This window comes from Thamnophis sirtalis, unplaced genomic scaffold (assembly GCF_051295495.1).
Source record: "Thamnophis sirtalis isolate CommonGarterSnake01/CBP01778 unplaced genomic scaffold, rThaSir2_p1.2 scaffold_3, whole genome shotgun sequence".
NCBI classification, from domain to species: domain Eukaryota; kingdom Metazoa; phylum Chordata; class Lepidosauria; order Squamata; family Natricidae; genus Thamnophis; species Thamnophis sirtalis.
In genome coordinates this window covers 115,930,418-115,953,192 of record NW_028261383.1, presented here as the reverse complement: position 1 = coordinate 115,953,192, position 22,775 = coordinate 115,930,418, and the positions used below count along the sequence as shown (strand labels likewise).

The window sequence follows — 22,775 nt, the reverse complement described above, 5'->3', positions numbered from 1 at the left end:
TTATGAGGCAGTTGGTGGGGTTTTGTTTTTGTTTTTTGAACATTGGAGAAGAAAATTTACCTTGGAGAAATAAAAATGCATGCATTAGGAAATAGTGCTTGGAAATAAATCTGCCTTGGGAAAAATTGCATGTCAGGTATGGAAAAACAGGATGTAAAGAAGGTTTGTATTAGGAGAAGATAAATTGACTGTGTGCACATTTTATCAAGCTACCTTTTGACATCTTGTATGCACGTGTCTTTCCAAGACCAATTTTCTTCGTAACAATCCAAGCACACTGTATCCAAAGTTCTTCATAAATAAATTCCTGATTTTAGGAACCAATTTTAACAATACATCAGGATCTTTAAATCTTTATTAACTTTCTATCACCTTTCTAACAATTTTAAAAACATTTAATTATTTTGGAGCAATTAATCGCATTAATCCTATTCTGGTGTTTCCAAAATAGTTAAATATTCTTAAATTCTTAAAATTGATAGAATTATTAATATTAATTTCTGGAATTATTTTTGCATTGGAAGATAGGAGACCAAGTATTGTGTGTTCTGTTGTCAAGAGAAAGATAAACTGTGTCAATAGTGATTCTGCTTTATATTTGAATTTGTTATCAATAAATAGCAACAGTGAAAGTTTAAATTTATGATATAAATCAATTATTTTTTAAAATACCAGTCTAGATTTAAGACATTTATAAGGCTTTTTAGGTATACCAGGAATGGGCAGCCTGTGTCCTATGATTCCCTTTACTACAAGCTTTATAGTCCCCTCTAACTGTTAATAGAGCTGTGGTGGTGCAGTGGTTAAAATGCCTGCATTTTGGCAGTTCAAATCTCACCAGGCTCAAGGCTGATTCAGCCTTCCAAGGTTGGTAAAATGAGGACCCAGATTGTTGGGGAAAATATGCTGACTCTACTTAGAGAGGGCTGTAAAGCACTGTGAAGCTGTATATAAGTCTAAGTGCTATTCCTATTATCAAAAACCAATAGTGTTCTTTCTATCCATTTTAAGTCTAAAAACATGCAAAGATGTACCATAAACCTAAAAAGAGGGAGTGACTAATGCTGTGTAGAACACAGCACTCGCTACAGTAGGGTTTCTCAAACTTGGCAACTTTAAGATGGGTGGACTTCAACTCCCAGAATTCTCAGTCAGCACTTTTTAAAATTGCCATGGTTAAGAAATTCTGGACTAAGACTGTTCATCCCCAAAATCTTAGCAAATACAGTTCCCTGAAGATAGATTGTTAGCACTACTCATGGCATATATATTGCAGCATTCCAGACTGAACTCTTAATCTGGATGTCTGATACAGTTCCTGATTTGGCCCCAATGAATTTGTTAATTAGTTGTATCTTTCTTAGGAGATTGCTTTGCAAATGGGTGGAGGAGAACTGGGCTGGAACACAAAAATTCTGGTCTGGATCAAGATCTCAGAGATATTTAATTTTCAGCATTCTGACATTTGTTTTTACAGTAGTTGGAGGGTGGGGAAATCCCCTAATTTCTGTACAGTATATGAAAACACTGAGTCCTTTGATAGTATGGGTGTGAAGAAAGATGGTTAAAAAATAAAGTTGAAGGAACCTGTATAGACATTAGATTGGGGAAGAGTAGCAAACTATAATGGCTTATTGCCAGCAAGATGAATCCCTCTCTTGCACACTGAAGCAAATCCTGATTTCCCCTACACCTATATCAACAACACAATCACAGGATCAACAAGTGCACAAATTAGATTAGCGGCAATATCAGTTGCTATCTCTTTAATGTGACGTATAGCATGTATGCAAACAATGCCCTCTTTGTGCAAAAAAATAATAATGGACACAAGTTTGATATCAGGTCTCAAAATAAGGAAAATAACAGTTCTGCCTCCCGAGACACTTCATTGCAGATTTCAAAGTCACTATTTTGGAGGGGAAAAAAGAAACTTTCCCAATCAAATTCAATGAGAGAACTTACATACTAGAAACATCAAAAGATTTAAGCCAATCTCAGGTGTCAACAATGTGTTTTTAACAGGTACTATAGCCTCAAGATATTGTTGTTGTTGTTAGTTTCAAAGTTGTATCCGACCCATCGTGACCCCATGGACAACATTCCTCCAGGCCTTCCTGTCCTCTATCATCTTCTGGGGTGCATTTAAGCTCATGCCTACTGCTTCGGTGACTCCATCCATCCACCTCATCTCTGGCGTCCCCCCAATCGTTCCCAGCATTAGGCTCTTCTCAGTGAGTTCTTCTTTCTTATTAGGTGGCCAAAGTATTTGAGTTTCATCTTCAGGATCTGGCCTTCTAAAGAGCAGTCAGGGCTGATGTCCTCTAGGACTGACTGGTTTGATCATCTTGCAGTCCAAAGGACTCACAGGAGTCTTCTCCAGCACCATAGTTGTAACCAATATTAAAGAGCTTTGCTGGTGGTCTATCATTACACATTGACTCTAACCTCCATCACCATTGGTCATCATGGAAATTGTCAGCCAACCATATCTGGATGGGTGTAAATAACTCCATCTCTGATCTAAGTCCCCAGTGTACTTGTCTCCATGTCCTGTGGAGCCACATGGAAATTCTTTGTTAGAGATTAAATTGACTAATTTTCCCAAGGGCACGACCGAGACGATCGAGTTTAGGTTGTTTTTGATGGTGTGTATTTCTGCATTTCATATTTTGATAAACTAATAAAATATTTAATGTCAAAGAAAAAAAGATTTATGGTTTTTATAGTTTTGGGTTTTATTATTGGAAGCTGTCCAGAGTTGTATTTTAGAGGGGTGGCCATACAAATCTTTTAAATAAATAAATAAATAAAATTGAACTTCCATTTAATAACCTTCAGGGATATTAATGATTTACTGACATCCCATATCCTATGACAGGGTTATGTATACGATCCATGTGTTCTCTGATTACGGAACCTTTTAATTTGTTATTAGCCAGTTTGGAGTTAGAATTAACTTAGACAAATCAGATGTATAGCTTCTACCAAAAATGCCTGAATTTAATTAAAAAAAATACTAGAAATTCTGTTGTGTTTTTCAGTCAGTGATTGTCTTTCTTTTGTATGAAATACGTTTAAAAATCTAAAATGGTCCAGATGGAATTTCCTTTGTATTACATTAGACAACATCTCTTGTTTAAAGTGCCTACTGTTTCTTAGTGTTGCCAATACACAACAGTGCTAGACTGAAAAGTGGTTTTAGGTAGCTTTGTATTTCTTCATCCTGTGAACTACACATGCGTATATACTAAAGAGTGGCATTTTGTTGTCTCAGCTGATCCATGATTGTACATTCTTGTGCTTTCCCAAATCTGCCATGTCCTCTACTTCCCCAAATGAAGAACACATATGAATCACCCTGTTGTTTGTGCAATTGTCAATATTTGAGATTTCCTTTTTGATTTTTTTTATATATTTGGATGATAGAAAACAAGAAACCTCTCTGCCTACCAAGTATCTCATAATCAACATTTTATTTTCCTCCTCCTTATGTATTTTTAATGTATTTTTCCCAATGAAATTACATATATTCTGCAATAAACCAAAGCAAATATTGGGCTTTTGAAGCCCAATTCCTTAGACAAATTATGTGGCTTTTTTATCATAGCAATTCTTACATGTTTATTACTTCTCTTCCAAAGGGTTGCAATGATTTTTGCTTGGATCCTTAAAAGCAAGGGAAAGTGACTGAGGGATCTTTCATGCCTTTGCGCATGTGCTGAAGATGACAGTTATCAAATGTGGTTTTTCCATTTTTCATCAATGAAGTAGTGACAGTTGTGGGAGCCCAGGGACATTAAATCCTTCTATTCATTGCTTGTTGCAACTATAATCCATTCTGTTCCCTATCTCCAGCAGAGCTTCAAATATACTCGGTTAGGGATGGCTTGCTTGGATGGTATATGTGTCAATATGTGTGTGAAACATTTCATGTGCACTTTACATGACTACAGTTTCTCTGCCAGAAATTGGCAAGACCAAGTTGTCCTGGGTTTTTGACCCCTCTGGATCTAGTGATTTTTCATTTTTTTAAACTCTTGTTGGTATCATGCTTCCTCAAACGGAGTTGGAGCAATATCTGGGGCTCCTCCTGATTCGTGGCTCCTGCTGAAAGAGTGGGTGACAGCCTCAGTCAATGACCTTTTGCATCTTATGCACCAGTTGTGCCTGTTCTTGGGCCTGGAATAAGACTCATGTCTTAACCATTTCTCAACTGGTTTACTGCAACCCCACTTCTCTTACAACATGAGAATACTGAAAAATAGTCAGAATTCTAAAGAATACTCAGAAGCATCAACGATTTTTAAAATGCAGATGCATAATTTTGAGTGCTGCTAAACTTGCCAGTGTAACACTGTGAGAAGAATTACCTTCCTGTATTCTACTAGGATGCAGCTCAAGGGACATAAAATGTTGACTTATCACTTTGAAAAACCTGCATGGCATGGGGCCAGGCTTCATGTTGGACTACCTATCACTAAGAGTTTTAGCCAGGGGTGGGATTCAGCCAGTCCGGACCGGGCGAACCGGATATTAATTTTATTAATTTTTCCTGTGAAACAACTTGATTCCTTAGATTCAGAAAGAACCAAGCAGAAGGCCACCAATTCCCCAGGCATTAGGACCAGGATGTTAGGAAAGCCAATATAACAGTCAATTTGGTCTAATGTTTAAGGCACCAGGCTAGAAAGCAGGGGACCATGTGTTCAAGTCCTGCTTTAGCCATGACAGCCATCTGGGTGACTTTGGACCAGTGACTCTCTCAGCCCAAGCCACCTCACAGGGTCGTTGGGGAGAAAATAGGATGCGGATAGTGTGTTGGATATGTCTATCACCTTGAGTTATTTGTAAAAATAAAAAAGATGGGGTACAAATAAACAAATAAACAACATTTGTGCATCTGTGAAGTTGTTACATTGTGCCTTGGTTTCCTTTTGTATTGGATTATTTGGTTATAAATGTTTTTTTTAAAATAAAAATCTAATTGTGTAAATTGGTTGTTAGCTACCCAGATTTATATGTTTAAAATGGGAGCCCATATGAATGTTCTAAACCAACAAGCAAATAAGCAAGCAAACAAATAAATACATTTATCAGGAATTGTAAAAAATGTTCCTATCTTTGACATACTCTAAAGCTGATTAGTGACAATGTTGTGTCAAAGGCAGATGATTGGAGCAGAGGTTCCAGATAAACAAAGATAGTGGAGTGTGAAAATTTTTGTTTTCAGTGATACTTACACAGCTCTCTAAAAGTAGCTGCCATTGCTTATCATTTGGTGGGGGATCTCAGAGGTTATGACAGTTGTTGAGAGAGATAATGGCTGCATTCTTTTTGCGAATGAGGCAGCACAATAAATTTCTTTGTACTTCAGTGAGTTGCAATGTAAACAAGTTCTCAAATGTGAAGAATTCTGTTTTTGCAAACCTCTCTGGGAATGTTAAGTAGGTGTGTGTGCTACTCTGAATCTTGTTTGTTGGGCTGATGGGTAGGGAGATTTTTTTTAAATTATTATTTATATCCTGTAGTCCATTCAACAGCTTTTTGATTATAATGGCTATTAAATACATCTTCTTTTCTCTCCTAAGTCTAGCTGGAGTTGTCTAAACCTTTTTCATTATTTTTCTAGTAGTTGTCACTGTTCACCTTTGGATCTCTGGGAAAGGAGAAACAAGGAAAGGACAACAATTGACACAACTGATTTGATATAAAGTGACAGGACAAAGTCTGAGTAATTGTTACAGAAAGAAGTAAAGAATTCTGCCTGTCCACAGTTACAGATGGGGAATATTTTGGAAATCACTTGAGAAAGTGGCTGATAAAAGCAAACTTTTCCGAGTGAGAATACTCTTGGTAATCAAAAGCGGAAGTAGAGATGCAAAGAGGAACTGGGAGTGTGAAGTGTTAAATTATCATTTGGTTGCTGCTGTTCAGCTCTCTTTGTTTCTCCCCCCCCCCCCCCAATGCACAAACACACTTCCCTTCTAGCAAGACAGGAACTTCATGTTGACTTTTATAGAAGTGATTTCATGAGATGTCGCAAGTGCCCCTATCATTAGTGTTGTATTGTAGCTAACTATTTTGCAGCAGTCTTTTCCCTGTTCACTAAGACTCTTCTTTATACTTTTCCACAGATTCCACAGATAAAAGTTGTCAGTGAAATACATTTAGGAGAATGACAGAATCCTAGCTGCTTTTAGAATTAGAAAATACTTTACAGCTTATTTATAATTGCTCTCATACAGAGGTATGTACAGGAGGCGATTTCTCGTGTAGAAACCTCATTTGTGTGTGTGTGTGTGTGTGTGTGTGTGTGTGTGTGTGTGTGTGTGTGTGTGTTGTTTCAATCTCAATGTGGGTTCCTGAAACCAAGGATTTCTATCCAGTGAAGATCCAATGAGCACAGAGTGTGTAGGCATGTGCATAGAGGGAGATTACATTTTCTACATAGCTGTTTTGGAAAGCCAAGATTATTTATTTCCTTTGACATGAAGAGTACATTACAAAATCTGGAGAGGACTTTGAATGACTTGCAGGCTTGCTTTATGAGCATTGGGCATAGCTGTTCTTCCAATTTTCCCCCATAATTATCCTGTGAGATAAGATGGATTGATAGAGAACATCTGGCCCAGGGTCAATTATGAATTTTGGGGCTAAGGGTGAATGTGAACCTGGGACCTTGCTGTTGCTAGTTTAACATCTTAACCATAATATTGTTTCTCTCTAGCGTTTTTCTGTTCTGAGTGCTAGAAAAGTCCCGAATAAGTCCAACGTTTATGACCAACTTGGTTTGGGGAATGCCATATTATGACCTATTGGTACTTACCATCTGTAAGTGATGTATAGTTGTACTTATAAAAAAAATCCTGCTCATTCACTGATATTAAGTAAGGATTATTTTTAGCAGCAGGTTGGCATACAGTATATAGGATACAAAAGGCCAGATATTAGGAGAAGATGGTCTGGTCCCAGGAAAATTTGTGTTTGGAAAAAATGAATAAAGACTAACACTTTAAAAGGAAAACCTGCTTGTCTTTTTAGTTTCACACATAATGGCAGGTGACACATTCAGGGTTGCTTTTGAAAAACTACCAATGACCTACTTGTTTGTTTCATTTTGTGTGTCAGTTGCACAATCAACATTTAAACATTGCAGTTTTATTTGGTTGTACCTAGTGAAATGCATGCTTTCTTTATACGAGCATCAAGATTCTGTCCCATGTGGGAATTGAATAATGGCAATTTTGCTTCTTTTTCCCAGAATATATTCTGTCTGATGCTCTTTTCAATTAGATCAGTAAGAGGTTGTGAAAGTAAATTTTATGAAGTGTTTGATCTGGAGTTCTCTTTTACCCTAATTCTTAGCGGCCTTGTTCTTTCCTTTCTTTCAGGAAGGCCCAGATCTACTAATTGGGATGGTAGTTTCTTCATTACGGTGGTCTTAGATACTCCATGTATTTATGGGACACTAAAATACTTTGATGTGTGCTACTAAATGTCTCAAGCTTCTTTTGTTCCATTGTGGTTGTAGTAGTTAATGTTCTCAGGTTATGGAAGATCTGGTGAAGTTATGTTCTTAGAATGATTTCAGATTCTCTCAGAATTAGCTAGGTGGATTCTTTGGTTAAAGCAAAAGAAGATTTTTTTTGGGGGGGGGATCTGGTCTCCTGTAAGATCTCACCATAGTAATGTAAGCATTCTTCCAAAATGGTTAAATTGTTCTTCCATAAACAAAATCAGCATTTTTCTATTACTATTAAGTGTGTGGATCTGATGCAATAGCGTTGCTCTTGTTGGAAAATAAATGCTGGTTATAATGCGAAATGAAAACTTTAACTGGAATTGATCTGAATGGGATCCAGTGCTTCTTTACAAGAAGTTGGTTTGTGTGGGAGCAACTGTTGCAACAATACATACATCTGGAAAGTGTCAGGATTCCTCTTAATAAGGCAGCCACAAGGGGTCATCATATAAGGTGTTGTCATATAAGGTCACCACATAAGGTACATGAGAGTTTGAGTGGAAGCTATATAGTCTACTGAGAAATCTGGAACAATAACAATAGCAATAGCACTTACCTTTATATATTGCTCCATCTTGCTTTACAGCAGCACTCTCTAAGCAGTATACAAAGTCAGCATATTGTCCTCAACAATTTGGGTCCTCATTTTACTGACCTCAGAAGGATGGAAGGCTGAATCAACCTTAAGCTGGTCAAGGTCGAATTTCTAATGGCATTCTAACCACTGCACCACTAGGGTGTTCAAATTTCTTTTTGTTTGGCTCATATCTCTTACATGTTCAATAATCATTATTCTATAGCCCTCTATGTAATCTGTGTCATAATTCCCATTCAAATGATTTCATTCTTGAGGCAAATCGTGCTTATTTACTTTCCAACAAAAGGAATATTTTCTTTCTGAACTTTTAAAAGAATTACTGAATAATACGGGAGAAACTGAAAAGCATGGCACGTGTGCAGCTTTAACATAGGTCGTAGAAAATCAGTAACAGACTTGTTGCTATGCCTGCTGAATGGACAGTAGAATTCAAACATGATGACATGTGTTCATATGTGCACATGAAGAAATTGGCATGCTAGAAAAGTGCTGAGTAATTGTGTAAATTTTGTTCTTTTCATCTTTTGGGCTGGATTAGGGGAAATATGGCTTTACAAAACTCAGTGCTATTTTGAGGGGGGGGGAAATCCAAATATGTGGTTGCTAACTTAGATTTAGAAATCTGCTGCTTCAGATTTAATTCTCTGTGTGAGGAAAGGGACACAGGTTGATATTTAGGAATGAGGCTGTCCAGGAAAAACCATGGAGTGTTTCAGATGCAATTAACACTCCAGTTTTGAATGTAAGGTGATGTTAATGGACAGATTTAGAGAGTAATTCATGCAAGAGTGTGTAAGACCTAGAGCCCATTGTCAGTTTGACTTTTTCAAGATTTGACAACAAATAATTGGTAATTTTTAGGTGCTAAATTTGGACAAGTTCTAAGAGAAGTATCAGTACTTTATCTCAGGAAAAGTAGCAGGGCTGGTGGACTTCCCTTCTTCCTTTCTACATTTGCTTTTAGTAGATAATTTGTATTACCAAAGGGGTTACATGGCAACGATGCTGTTAAGGATATTTACAGTATAATCTGTATTTTCACTGTTTGGGCTTCTTGTATATTGTCTATGTATTGCTTTAACTTAATTTAATCCAAATTGTTTTATAAAATGAATAATTTCTTAGAAATATGAGTGTTTTAAAAACGATGTGTTTTAAATTAAATTTAAACATTTTTGAGCTGATGGGAGTATTTGAAATTCTGAACTCATCTTCTGGGCATTCCATAAAATGATTAATATGGAAAAAGCAAACTTTTTCCCACAATGTCCTCTAGCTTCCTAGAATGTTATCCACTATCTTACTTCTCTTCCCTTCAGGGCATGGAAACATACTCTAGATAAAACTCTGAAAGCTGCCCTTGTTATTTTGATTTTCCAAGAATGGTTTGGAGTACACATAAATACAGAAACCTAGAGATAGAGATAGTGATGTGCTATAGATGTTAACTGCTTTTTAACTTCATAGACTGTATTGGACTCAGATCTACAATATGTTAGGTTGCTCTTGAATTCTGTGTTCCACTGATAGATCATAAGTTATTTCTGGCACATGTTTTCCAAGCAATAGCTCCCATTAAGCTCAATTGGAATTCTTTTGAAATGCAGGACTGTGCATGGATTTATTTGATATGGGAAGTTTATGTCAGAGGAAGAAAGGCCTTAGTTTGATTTGAGGTCCTGAATATGATGCTATAAAACTGTTTACAAATTAGAGGTCTCTTCAATTTCAATTTTGAAGAAGGAAACTCAAAATGCTCAGATGCTTAAAAACTAATCATTGCAATAACCTTCTATTTTATATATAGTGATATATATATATATATATATATATATATATATATATATATATATATATATATATATATAGTATGTATATATATGTGTATGTATGTATGTATGTATGTATGTATGTATGTGTGTGTGTGTGTGTGTATATATATATATATATATATATATATATATATATATATATATATATATATATATATATATATATATATATATATATATATATAATGTCACGTTTGTTTCAGAACAATACTATGGGTAGCTGTTTATTACAACAAATGTTTTTAATTAAAAAAATGTTTTCATTTTCAACCATTTCCTTTTTCTTCTCTGAAAACAGAGAAGCATAACTGGAAAAAAATCAGCACAAATATATGTGGTCTTTGGTATACTGCATTTCTAAGAAACTCCTGTCAGCCTCATCCTTCCTCTGTTGGCTTCACTGATGCTTGCACTACCCTATTAGGAGGTTTCAGATGTTCTTGTATATCTGTGGAGTAAGTGCTGTTCAAAGTAAACATTCTTGATGAAATTTAAATGAAATCATAATAAATATGTGAATAAAATATTGCCATGCATAACAAATCTTGCTATGTGAGCTTCAGGGGAAACAGCAGGTTTATGAGATAAAGTTACAGACATGTTAGGAGAGACACATTTGATTAGATGGCCTTGATCCTCACTGAATCATATCTGAATGGACTTGTCCTACCATATGGTGTTAATCTAAATATTTTTTATTTCATTTTCATTTTCATTTTATACAATCACTTATATACTGTACAAAGAAAAAAGAAAAAAAAAAAAACCCCCAACATAACACTTCATTCCCCCATACACCCTCTCTTCTCCCCCTCCAACTTTCCTTTCACCCCTCCAACATTCCCCTCTTCTACTTCCCTTCCCCCTCAGACATCTCCCCCTCCCTCCATTTACCCTCCTTACATTCCCTCTCACTCCCTCTTTACTTCTCCCTTCTCTTTCCTTCTTCTCCCCACTTTGGTGTATCCATACAATTCAATTTGTTTTTTACAATAAAAGTAGAAAAAGAAAAAAAGAAAAAGAAAAAAAAAAGACAGTACACAAGTGAATTCTTATTGTTCTAAGGATTGAAACTGTAATTCCACCCTCCCCCCTCCCCCCTATAATCCCCCCTCCCTAACCCCCTTACGGCTTCGCAGGTCCCATGCCCGGCATAATTCTTTAACAAGCATTTAAGTATAATAAGGCCAGCTAACTTTAAAATTTAAAAGAAAGTAAGATAAAAGTAAAGCCAAAAAGAAAAAGGAAAAATAATAGAAAATAAAAAATAAAAAAAAAAACACCCACACTCACACACACAAAAAAAAGGGAAAGAAACAAAAAGGGTCATAAACCCACTACATTACCACAGCTTCCCGTTATCTATAAATCTTAATCAATGTGACTCATTCCAAATTTCGATTATTTTGCTACTTGCAGGGTTTCAAACTGTATTAGAGCCAGGTAAGTTGATCAATTAGAATTCCCCAACTAAAAATCTCCTTGCTTTGTCTATCTATTCAAGCCTTTAATTTATCTCTTTTTTATCCAAGTATCCAAACCTTTCTATAACACCATTAACTCAAATACTTCTTTCATTTTTCATTTCCAACACCTCCCTTTCTATCCTTACCCACCTCCACATATAAATTTTTTTCCTTCCACCCTGCCTTTATCCATATCCACATATATATTTTATCCACATTCATTGCTCCTCCTATATTTACTCCACTTTCCTGAAGATTCTCCGACCAAACTTTCTTAACCTTATATTAATATAGCAACTCAAACAAACATCAGCTTGCGTTCTAGCCCCATGTAATCTAATTAAACTTTCGCTGCCCTTCCCTCTCCCACGCACCTCCCAACTCCGTTTGTCCCAAACCGCAGCTCAAAAAGATCACAATTTCCGCTCTCTTCGCCTGAAAGAATAGTTCATGCGCAATTAAAGTTAGAGTTCAGACAAAATTTCTGTACAATATATGTCCCCAATCAGCAACGCTTCTTTCAGTCTCCATGTCTCATCATCAATATGCCACTTTTCCATTTTATCCCAGACGGAAATCATAAAGCTTTAAAAACATCGCTTAGTCTTTATTCTTTAGTCTTCTGCCCTTCCGGAAGAGAAAAGCAACACGCTCCACCTTGTAGCCACGTGTCTCGCTGTTTGTCTTCTCCTTCTTCCTGTCTCTCCCCAGATCCGGATGAGTCAGGAAGTCCCGCCTTCAGGGTCTCGTAGTAAAATTTTCGGGCTTCACAGACAGAGTTAATGCGGTGTTTTTGGTTGCCAAATGTAACTGTAATACCAGCTGGGACTTCCCATCTATATGAAATCTGAGAGTTTCTGAGTTCTTCGGTTAAGAAAGCATACTGTCTCCTTGTTCTTAACATTTGAAATGGTATCTCCTTAAAAACAACCAAGTCGTCCCCGTCAATTCTCAACCTCTTTCCGTAGAGCCTCTGTGTTATCTCATTTCTAGATTCCCTTGTAGTAAAGTATATTATTATGTCCCTCGGAAGCTGTCGCTGTTTTGCTACCCAGGAATTCTGGCGGTAAATTCTTTGAATCTGCCAATCAAAGTTGAGTCCCGGACTTCCCACCAAGCGGCTGAAAGCCTCAAAGAATGTCTGTTTCAAATTCTCCTGTTGGTTTTCACGCAGTCCTCTAACACGTATGGCAAAGGCAGTCTTGTTATAATTTAATTTGACAAGTTCTTTTTGTGCAGATTCAATTTCCTGTTCTAACGATTGAATTTTTGATATCAGATTAAGGTTAGTTTCTTCCAAAAGTTCCAATTTGTCCTCCGTTTCAGCAATATAATCTGTCATGACTGTCATTACTCCGATCATATCCTGCTTTGCCTGAGCAATTTTAGCATCAAATTGATCAGATAAATCCGAAATCAGTTGATTAATCTCCTGTCTGAAATCATTAAGCGTTTTGAGAAGGAATTCTTGTGTTAGCAATTCTCCCGTGGAGGGTGTAGGAGACAAGGGTAGCGGCTTCATGGCAGTTTTTAGAGATATATTATTAAGAAGGCGCTTCTGTTTAAGTTTGGGAGCCATTCCAGAATAAAATTAAAAGACAAGCAATCCAGCGAGCCAAAAATCAAAGTCTGTGCTCCCCTCAGATAATCTTTTAGCAATTAGTACGGAGAAGCCTTCAGGAGGGTAGAGTCAGCTAGCTGCGTCAGATCAAACACAAAAGCTACGAGATCGCCATCTTGTGACGCAGTTAAAAAAGAAAGGGAGCCTTTTGCGAAATTGAAGCTGGTATTTTAGATAGTAATAGAGAAAGTTCCTCGGGAATGTTCCCCGCCCGGATTGGCTTTTAAATAGCTTAGCTTTGTCCTGGGGGGGGAGGCAATCTGCCTAGGCTGCAAAAAAAAAGCAGCGCGGAAAACTGGCCGGAGTAAAGGCTCAGCTAATGTTGAACCTCTTCTCCATTCACAGCAAAAAAAAAGCTATGAATTACAAAGAGATCCTAACGACTGACCTTCTCCCTGCCCCTTTCTGCCAGAAAGGGGAGATATCTATAGATCTTATAAGATATACGAACCAGAGTCCTGGCAGGAGCTTTATTGAGCTCCCGACGGCGGCAGCCCCTCCCCTCGAACCTACCATATGGTGTTGATGTTTGGTTAATTGGTAAAACTTGTCCCAGTGCAAGTGCAGAAATGAAATCTATCCATGCTTCTGGTGGTACATGGTAATAGGCATGATTCTTTCCTAAAGCTGATATAATTTCTGCTATGCTAATTCTGGTTTTTAAAAATGGCATTGAAGTTGGTATCTGGCCATGATTTGCATACTGTTTCTGCAATATGTTTACCATTATATCTTAATTCAATGAATTTGTGAATTTGCATGAAAGAATAATGATAGTGCTGGTGACAGTGAAGACAAACGTGTCATGGAAGGCAATCCAGAAGGTTGTGGAAGAAATAGATTATCCAGACACTTTTCAGTTGGCTGGTAGGACTGTGTATAGCAATGAAATCGTGTTTATGGATGACGGGGACAGGGGTCATATAACCCTTCTGATTCTACTTGATTTCTCATCATCTTTTGATTCCATTAGTCATGTATTCCTTACAGACTGTCTTGAGAGGCTGAGAGTAGGGGATAGTGTACTGTAGTGTCTCCTCCTTCTGGAGTTGGTTCTAGTTGTTGTATGAATAGTGTCTTATCCTTCTTCTGGGGTTGGTTCTAGTTGTATGAAATCTAGCCCCAGTTCTTGCTAGGCAATCACAGTTTTGACATTATCCCAACTCTTTTTCAAAACCTACACAAAACAACTGCATAAGATTATACACTGACACATGGTTAATTGATACCCAATTCTATATCTAAGATCGACAAACAATATTGTCCCTGTATCTGAAGGCGGTAAGGGTATGGATGAGATGGGGATAGGGAACAGACTGGGGGTCAACCTTAGCAAAATGGCATTGGTTTCAAGGGCATTCTTGTTACAAGGATTTACAACCTTTAGATATCAATATGTTTACACGTCCCTCAGCAAAATGTGTTTGAAATTTGGGGATTATCCTGCACTCTTGGTTCCTGCTCAATAAACAGGTGGCAGTCATAGCAGGAGGGTAAATATATTTTGTCTGCCAATTTACTCCCCCCCCCCCCGGATTGGGAAGCTCTTCTCACAATCACTCATGTTTAACTGCTATGATGCCTTCTTCATGGGGGCTTGAAGACAGGATAGCTTTAACACAAAATAAACATAAATCTCTGCTACCAATCTTGTACTAAACAGATACAGTTAATTACAATTATAGACTCGCTTTATCTTACCTTGTATTAAGAGAACATGTAATGAAAATCCTATTTCTTAGCTTTGGTTTTGTTCCTGTAGTGTTTCCTGTTTTGATTTGCTTCATGAAAATGAAACACTTCTTTAAATGCATAGCACAGGAAATCATACATGAGTTGGATTAATTATGAGAGTTTTAAAAATGAAATGCAGTATAGATAAGTTTTCTAAAAGATTTTGCCAAGTTGGTAAACTGGCACAGTGTTGGAGACCAACTATCCCTGCCAGAGGAGGAAATTAGTCTGGAATTGTTATGTAAACACAACAGATAAATTCAAGCAAGGTCCCATATCCCAAATGTCTTTGAGCCTTATTTTGTCTTTCCCAGGCTAAAGCTACCAGCCAGGGGAGATTCCTGTGGAATAGGCATAGAACAATAGATTAGCAAGTGTGGGTCTGATTGACACATAGTTATGGGTAGAGTGGCTTTGTTATGTTTTCTAACAAAGTGTTGATTAGGCAATGAGATTTTAAATTATAAATTTAAAATAAAAAATAAAGTACTAGATTTTTAAAGTTAATGATTTAAGTAACATCAATGGCTTGACAATATGTTACTTAATTTGTCTACTTCAAATGCAATGATGGGGCCTTTCAGGGCTTACTTGGAACTTTTTGTTCATTAGATGAGACTTTCTAGTGACTGTTTTTTAGAACCATAGCCATTGTTACTCCAATTCAGTATCTGTTGCTCGTCTCCTAACTCGGGAGTTATCCAAGAGCTCTGAGTTGGGCAGCTCTTTACTAGTTGAATATGTTGCTTCACATCCTGTTGCCACCACACACTTTCAATAATAGTGTAACTTGACATTTTCATTTTTTGTCCCACATTTTTCAAAACAAAACTAGCCCATTAAGAAAAACCGTTTCCCACTTGTGTTTCAGTAGGTAGGCTCATTGGTTTGAGCCATGAAAAAAAAAATCTTTATCAAATCTGGCATCTTTGGATCCTTGTGGTAAATTGTTTTCAGAGAATCTAACTATATGTTTTTGGCCTTCCTCTTCCTTTATGAACCACAGGTGAGCTGTAAATAAATCTCTTATCTTCAGGATCCTGCTTTTGTGGCTCTTTGGGTGGGTTTAACTATTTTTCAGTATGCTTAGAAATACACGTTTCTTCTCTCTTTCTGAATCCTGATTTGCACATGCTTGTAACATCATTTAGGCAATCAACACTAAGGAAATGAATGGAAGCATTATTAAAATGAAAATTAACCATCCTATGCTAATGCAATATCATTATTTTTATATAATTTCTTGGCTTAAAAGATGCACTTTGATACTTTTACAGAAAACAGGAAAAAATGGGGACTTACTGTTCAAGCTTGGGATAGCACAAGGTAAACAAGATAGTTTCTGTTCCAAAACCAGGCTTCAAACTAGCTTAAAATGGATATAAAAACAGTTTCATACAAGAGGTCAAGGATTTATTTAGCATCCACTTGCTTAGGAACATTTTCTAGCGATTCTGGTGTTGGCAATTATTGGACCATAGTCATCTTCATCGTCTGGGCCAAGGTTAGGTTTCTTCATGAATAATCTAATTAGAGCTTGTTTTAAGAAGGCTGATAGCATCCCCGCTCTCTTTTCTAACCTAGGCTTCTCCAGCAGCACGAAGCCGAGTCCGCATCCCAATAAACCCCATTTATTTAATTTATAGTGAATTCTTCTCCAGAAAAGTCCTGGCCCACAGTCTTCCAAGATAGTTCACAATTACCGAACTTTATGAGGCTTAGAGAGTGGCCAATATCTTTCAGATGCTGCAATAGTCGGCAAGATGCAGGAATGAACTAATTGTCTCCTGCCAAGAACCCTCCCCTTGTTGCTCCTCTTTTATTCCCCATGGGAGGGGCCATTTACCGTCCACCTGTGGTCTTACTCCCAAGTCGACCCTTGTTCCTTAACTGTTCCTTTCATCTGGCAACTCTGCACATGTGCACACTGAGAACAGGCTCCAGCTGTTCATCTGCCTCACTGATGTCTGACTCTGAAGGCAGCTGATAACTGTCAGAAGGGTCCTGGTGCTATCTCTGCCTCTGATGCAGAGCACTCATCAGAACCTTTCCCAGACTTCAGGCCTGTCCCATGTTCCTCCCCAACCTTCTCGCTGTCTGAATCTGCTGCCAGCTGTGTTGGCCACTAGTGGGCCACAACACTCTCAGTGAATTTTTGAACACAAGTTTCTCAGAGAGAAATCCAGAAGAATTGAGTGCACAGTCCGGAGCTTCTCCATAGAATCTTTTAGAATATATTTAATAGGTTAGATGGTTATAACTTTAGTTTGACCAGATTCTATTAGGTGTAATCAAATAAAGGATTGAACTCAATAGGATTTTTCTGGGTTGTCTCTGGGCTTGGGCTTGACATCATTTTATACTTGACTGAGAAAACCCAATCCAAACTACCTTCTGCCATCTGTGCTGGACTGATATCATCTTAAGATGGCCCCATGATTATCATGGGTGCCATGAAGTTCTGATGTGTCTTCCTCCAATTACTTCCGTGCATATCTTGAAGTCCCCTAGGACAATCTCAGCACAAGAAGGAATACTGATATACTCTGGGGGTGAGATTTACCAGAAAAAAACCCAATTTCCTAAGTTTTTGACATTAAAAGCTCTAGATTGGAACTAAGCTGAACAGGAAGACTGAGAGGAAAGGGAATTTGTATAGATAACAGTGGCACCTATTCTGCAATACTCAAGATTATTCTCATGGTGCACTGGATACCCAGAAGACCATAACTAGGAGAGATTGTCTTCAGATCCCTCATATCCTGGACACTGTCTCACTTCCTTCCCTTGGAATGGCATTATAGGGTATTGTATGCCAAGACAACTAGACACAGGGACAGTTTTTTCCATGTGCCATCACTCTGCTGAACACCTAATTCTCACAGTTGACAACATATGATGACTGCTAGATTCTGTCTAATATGCATACATAGTATATTAACCAATAGAGTGTGGCTTAGTATTATTTATCCTTTTATTACCAATTTTATTCTTCTACTGGTTGCAAACTTTAGTATGTTCAGATGTTCAGTCAGATGGATTTGGCATTTTTATCTCTCTATTGAATCCTTTCCAAGGACCTGGGAGAGGCAGATGTCGATGTTTGATGGTGTTACAGATATTGTGGCAGGGTGTAGACTGTTCCACATAAAGCTGTCTTTTGTAACTGACTAATGGTGAATTTGTCAATGGTGTTCAAGTGGTGCTTCACTTGTTTTATTATTATTATTATAGTTCATCACACAGTCAAATTATTATTTATCATTTGTTGTTTTTGTAAGTACACTAAGTGCTTCTGTATCAAAAACAAATTCCTTGTGTGTATAATCACACGGCCAAATACAGTATTCTGCTCTGTTCTGTTGTTCTTTTTTGATCATGCAGAATAACAGAATTAGAAAGGACGTTGAAGGTCATCTAGTCCAACTCTCTGCTCAAGCAGGACACCCAGAGGTGTGAAATTCAGCAGGTTCTGACAGGCTGTGGAGAACCAGTAGCGGAAATTTTGAATAGTTCGGAGAACCAGCAAATACCACCTCTGACTGGCCCCAGAGTGGGATGGGAATGGAGATTTTGCAGTATCCTTCCCCTGTCATGCCTACCAAGCCACACCCACAGAACTGGTAGTAAAAAAAAATTGAATTTCACCACTGGGACACCCTACACCATTTTAGACAAATGACTGTCCAGTCTCTTCTTAAAAGCCTCCATTCTAATGAAAGCTGTTCCACTGGTTGATTGTTCTTGCTGTCAGGAAATTTCTCCTTAGTTTTAGATTGCTTCTCTCTTTGTTCAGTTTCCACCCATTGCTTCTTGTCTTGTCTTCTGGTGCTTTGGAAAATAGGTTGGCCCCTTCTTCTGTGTAGCAGCCCCTCAAATATTGGAACACTGCTATCATGTCACTTCTAGTCCTTCTTTTCACTAGACTAGACATACCCAATTCCTGCAAACATTCTTCATATGTTTTAGCCTCTAGCCCCCTAATCTTTTGCTCTTCTATGTATTTTTTCCAGCGTCTCAACATCTTTTTATATTATGGTGACCAAAATTGGATGCAGTATTCCAAGTGTGGTTTTACCAAGGTATTATAAAATGGTAGTATCACTTCTTGTTATCTTAAATCTACCCTTCTTTTAATGCAGTCCAGGAGTGCATTAGCTTTGTGGCAATTGCAACACACTACTGACTCACACTTAAGTGATTGTCCACTAGGACTCCAAGATCTCTCTTCTTGGAGCTACTGCTTAAAGCTACTGCTGTTGAGCCAAGTTTAACCTAATCTATATCTGTACATTTGGTTGTTCTTCCCTAAGTGTAAAACCTTACTTTTTCTACATTGAATTTCATTTCGTTAGATAGGGCCCAGTGTTCAAGTCTATTGAGATCCATCTGAATCTTGTGCCTGTCTTCTGGGGTGTTGGCTATCCCTATGGTTGTTCTATTCTGTTCTATTCTAAATATCCTGATTTTTTACTCAATTCACATTTTGAACATTAGGTCAGGCTCTTGATTTCCAATTAAATCATTTTATTCTACCCTAGAATGAAGAGCATTAGCAGAGCAGAAGGCAAGTTGCTAAAGCAGCCAATAATAATTTGGCTGGGGGAAAAACACAATTTGGTATCAGTGGTGTCCCTTGTTTCTAGTTTAGCAACAAACAACGGTTAGTCTCATACAACTGTTAAACATTTGATCCTCCGTGTGAGTTGCAAGGAAAAACTGGCTGGGAAAACTATTGCCACTAAATTCCAAAGTGACTTGGCAATAGAACTGAAGAAACACTCAGTGATGTTTCAAGGAATTGATAGACCTCAATCCTTCAACCAAGTTCTAGAAGGATGTATTGCTGAAGTATAACAGCCATGTAATTTGATTGTCAATCAGAGAATTTGTACATCTCATTGTGGCAACTGTCCCATTCCCACCCCCATCCCAAAATGGTATGTTTTATCTGTGAATTACTGATAGGCCAAGTCAACAGAATACAGAAGTAAAACTTCGGGCAAAAGGTCAAACCAGAGCCCAATCATAAACTAGAAGTTGTAAAAATCAGGCAGGCCAGAGTTCTAGTGTGTAGAAAAACAGATACACAAATTGCACAAAAATGTTTGAAATCATTGAAAATAAGTCATGAGGGAGCTCTTTAAAAGGTCACACCTGGTGCTCTTCTGGAATTGGATCCTTTGAGAAAGGTGTTTGCTTTGCTTTCTTTTCTGAAGTACAAAGGTAGGTTTCTGGCTACGTTACTTAGAATTTGAAGTTTCACCAAGCCCTGAATAAGTTCAGAGTCCAGTTTGCAAATGGCTCACTGGGGGTTAGTTTGAAGCTCATGCTCAGATTCAATAGACTAAAATACTGAAAGCATTGGCTTTCTGAGGCAGCTGAAGATTCCTAAACAACTGCGAAAATATTTGAATCATGATGTCATAATATGGACTGAGTGACTATAAATATTTACATGGTGATATCTGGACTGATGCAGCAGTTTTTGAAAAGTAACGATGTGGAACAATGAATATTGGTTACTTTTGTGTAACTAACAAATTGCACTACCTTTACTGTTAGTGCAATTGTCTAGAGAGGCATCTTCCAAAAGACAAATGGGGAAAGGTAGGATAAAATCTAGTGGGAAAGTTAATGGCATTGCTGAAAGCTATGAAAGAATTTGCCTACAGACTTTTGATCATTTGTCAAATTGTCTTTTCCTTGAACTAGTGGCCTTAAAGGTTTTTCATACTTAGTCAACATGACATCTCAGCCCAGTCCAATAATCATGAGGGTCCAGAGATTTCATGCAGATCTTAGAGGTTAAATGTACAGGGAACCTGTGCAGCTGGCAGCCTTAGACGATCTGCATTAAGTTGGCATGAAGTCAGAACATGTTCTTCATTATCATGTGAGGAAACTATGACATAAGTCAAATCTGTACCCTGTGGCTTTTTAAGTTACGGGAATATTTTTTTCATTTTCTGTTGCTGTTGACAGTTCTTGATTACGCAATTAGGACTTGAGATAAAAAAAAGTGAATTTGAGGCTGGGTAGACTTCTGTTTGCTCAGGCCAGTTGAGGAATCATCTCTCTTCCGCTAATGGACCTTTGTGTAAGAAGCTGACATTAGAAAATACTATTTCTGGCCATGTTGAGGATATGAATCATGTCCTTTATCCAGTCATCATTTCCCTTATGACATTTGTTCCAAAATGTAATTAAGACATAGTGATTTGGAGAGGAGTTCCTTCTTTTTTTTAAAAAAAATTCTTCTATTCTTCAAAGCACATTTAATCCTGCACTTTGGGTACACTTTCCTTTTTCTAGAGATGAGCTTTTTGAAAGTGGCAATGTTGTCCATAATAGTGGTGGGATTCAATTTTTTTTACTACCGGTTCTGTGGCCGTGGCTTAGTGGGCATGGCATAGCTTAGTGGGCATGGCAGGGGAAGGATACTGCAAAATCCCCATTCCCTCCCAATCAGCTGGGACTCGAGAGGCAGAGAATAGATGGGAGCAGGGTCAGTCAGACATGGCAATTACCGGTTGTCCGAACCACTCAAAATTTCTGCTACTGGTTCTCCAGCGCTGGTCAGAACCTGCTGAATGCCACCTCTGATCCAGAACCAAATGCTTTTTCAGCAGATATTTAAAGACACACTAGGAAGGAAGGAAGGAAGGAAGGAAGGAAGGAAGGAAGGAAGGAAGGAAGGAAGGAAGGAAGGAAGGAAGGAAGGAAGGAAATTATTATTCACTGAAACATAAACTAACCATTCAGGCTTACTATGTATGGCAGGTTAACCTAGACTGTGATTTATAATAATATCTGAACTCAGACAATAAGTTTAGACATATAGGATGGAGCTTTAAGAGTTACAATTGAGGCTACATCTGAGAAAAAAGTACATAGTAACTTTAAGTGAAGCTCCTGGAGTTATACTCAAGGTATACTCAAGGTTTTGAGTTAGGAAGAAGAAACTCAGTTTTAGAGCCTTCGTGTATGAATCCCTAGCAAAAAATAATTTTATTGAATGTGTGGCAAAATTGTCAGGGCATAGCTGGTTGTAGCTTGATTGTGCTCCATACTTCCCCTCCCGCTTTCATCTTAAGCACATTTCCAGTTTATAGGAAGCCAACAGTTGTGGCTTTCATGCCACCTCTTGCTTTTGCAAATGATTCCAACCAAAAATTGTACAGGAAAGAAATGAGAGAGAAAGTTTCCTGTTGTGGTTCAGCATTGGAATCACTCCCATTTATCCTGTCCCATTTACCACTGCTGTTCTACATTGCCCAGTAACAAAGGCAATATGACAATTCAGCAGTCAAATTTGGGGAAATTTTTAATCTTGGCAGCAGAGTTTGTGGAGATGCTAGTTCTCTGGCTAGGGAGTTGTGTGCATCTTAAAGGCAGAATGTAAAGACAAATTAACCAAGAAACCTAAAAGTCAGAGGTGGATTAAGCTAAAAATTGGGGTTGGATTACTCTAATTAGGTTTGAATTAATTAATTTATCTTGTTCAGGAGATGAAGTAAAATGCAGCACACAACGTGTACAGAGGACAGGATCCACCATGCATTGGAGAGATGCCTCCATGGCCTTAGCAAAAGCACATTTTCTGCAAGCACATGGACAGGTAAGTGAAAAGCTTTTACTTACTACTAGTAAAGAAGCACTGCTGGTAGAAAATATTACTAGTAGAATATAGTACTAGTAAAGAAGTACTAAAACTACTAGTATACAGGTTTTGCTGAGTTAAGAGTCATAGTTGATTTTTTGGAGGCGGGTAATGTACCAAAAGCTGGCTTGGGGGAAAAAATTAAATTCTTGTACTCTAAAACAAAAAAAATGTATAGTGAGTTTTATTACTTATTTAGGTATGAATTCATTTGTCTCCCCTTCCCTTCCCCTTTTCCATTTGGAGGATAGATTCTATAGGATGCATGGGGCCATTGGGCTCTGAACTGTACATAACTATTTGAAAAAAGGGTGTAGCTCCTATGATACTGGTCTA

General features: G+C 37.7%; 1 protein-coding gene across 3 annotated transcripts in view; it reads left to right on the top strand.

The window, feature by feature from the left end:
- The window catches only part of PIK3R5 (phosphoinositide-3-kinase regulatory subunit 5), a 58,959-nt gene that overhangs the window by 5,540 nt on the left and 30,644 nt on the right, over positions 1-22,775 (top strand). For all 3 annotated transcript variants that reach the window (XM_087709782.1, XM_087709784.1, XM_087709783.1), the window contains exon 2: positions 22,285-22,397. In XM_087709782.1, the coding sequence (XP_087565908.1) occupies positions 22,298-22,397 (100 nt within the window). In that variant the 5' untranslated portion in view covers positions 22,285-22,297. The remainder of the gene's footprint in view (positions 1-22,284; positions 22,398-22,775) is intronic.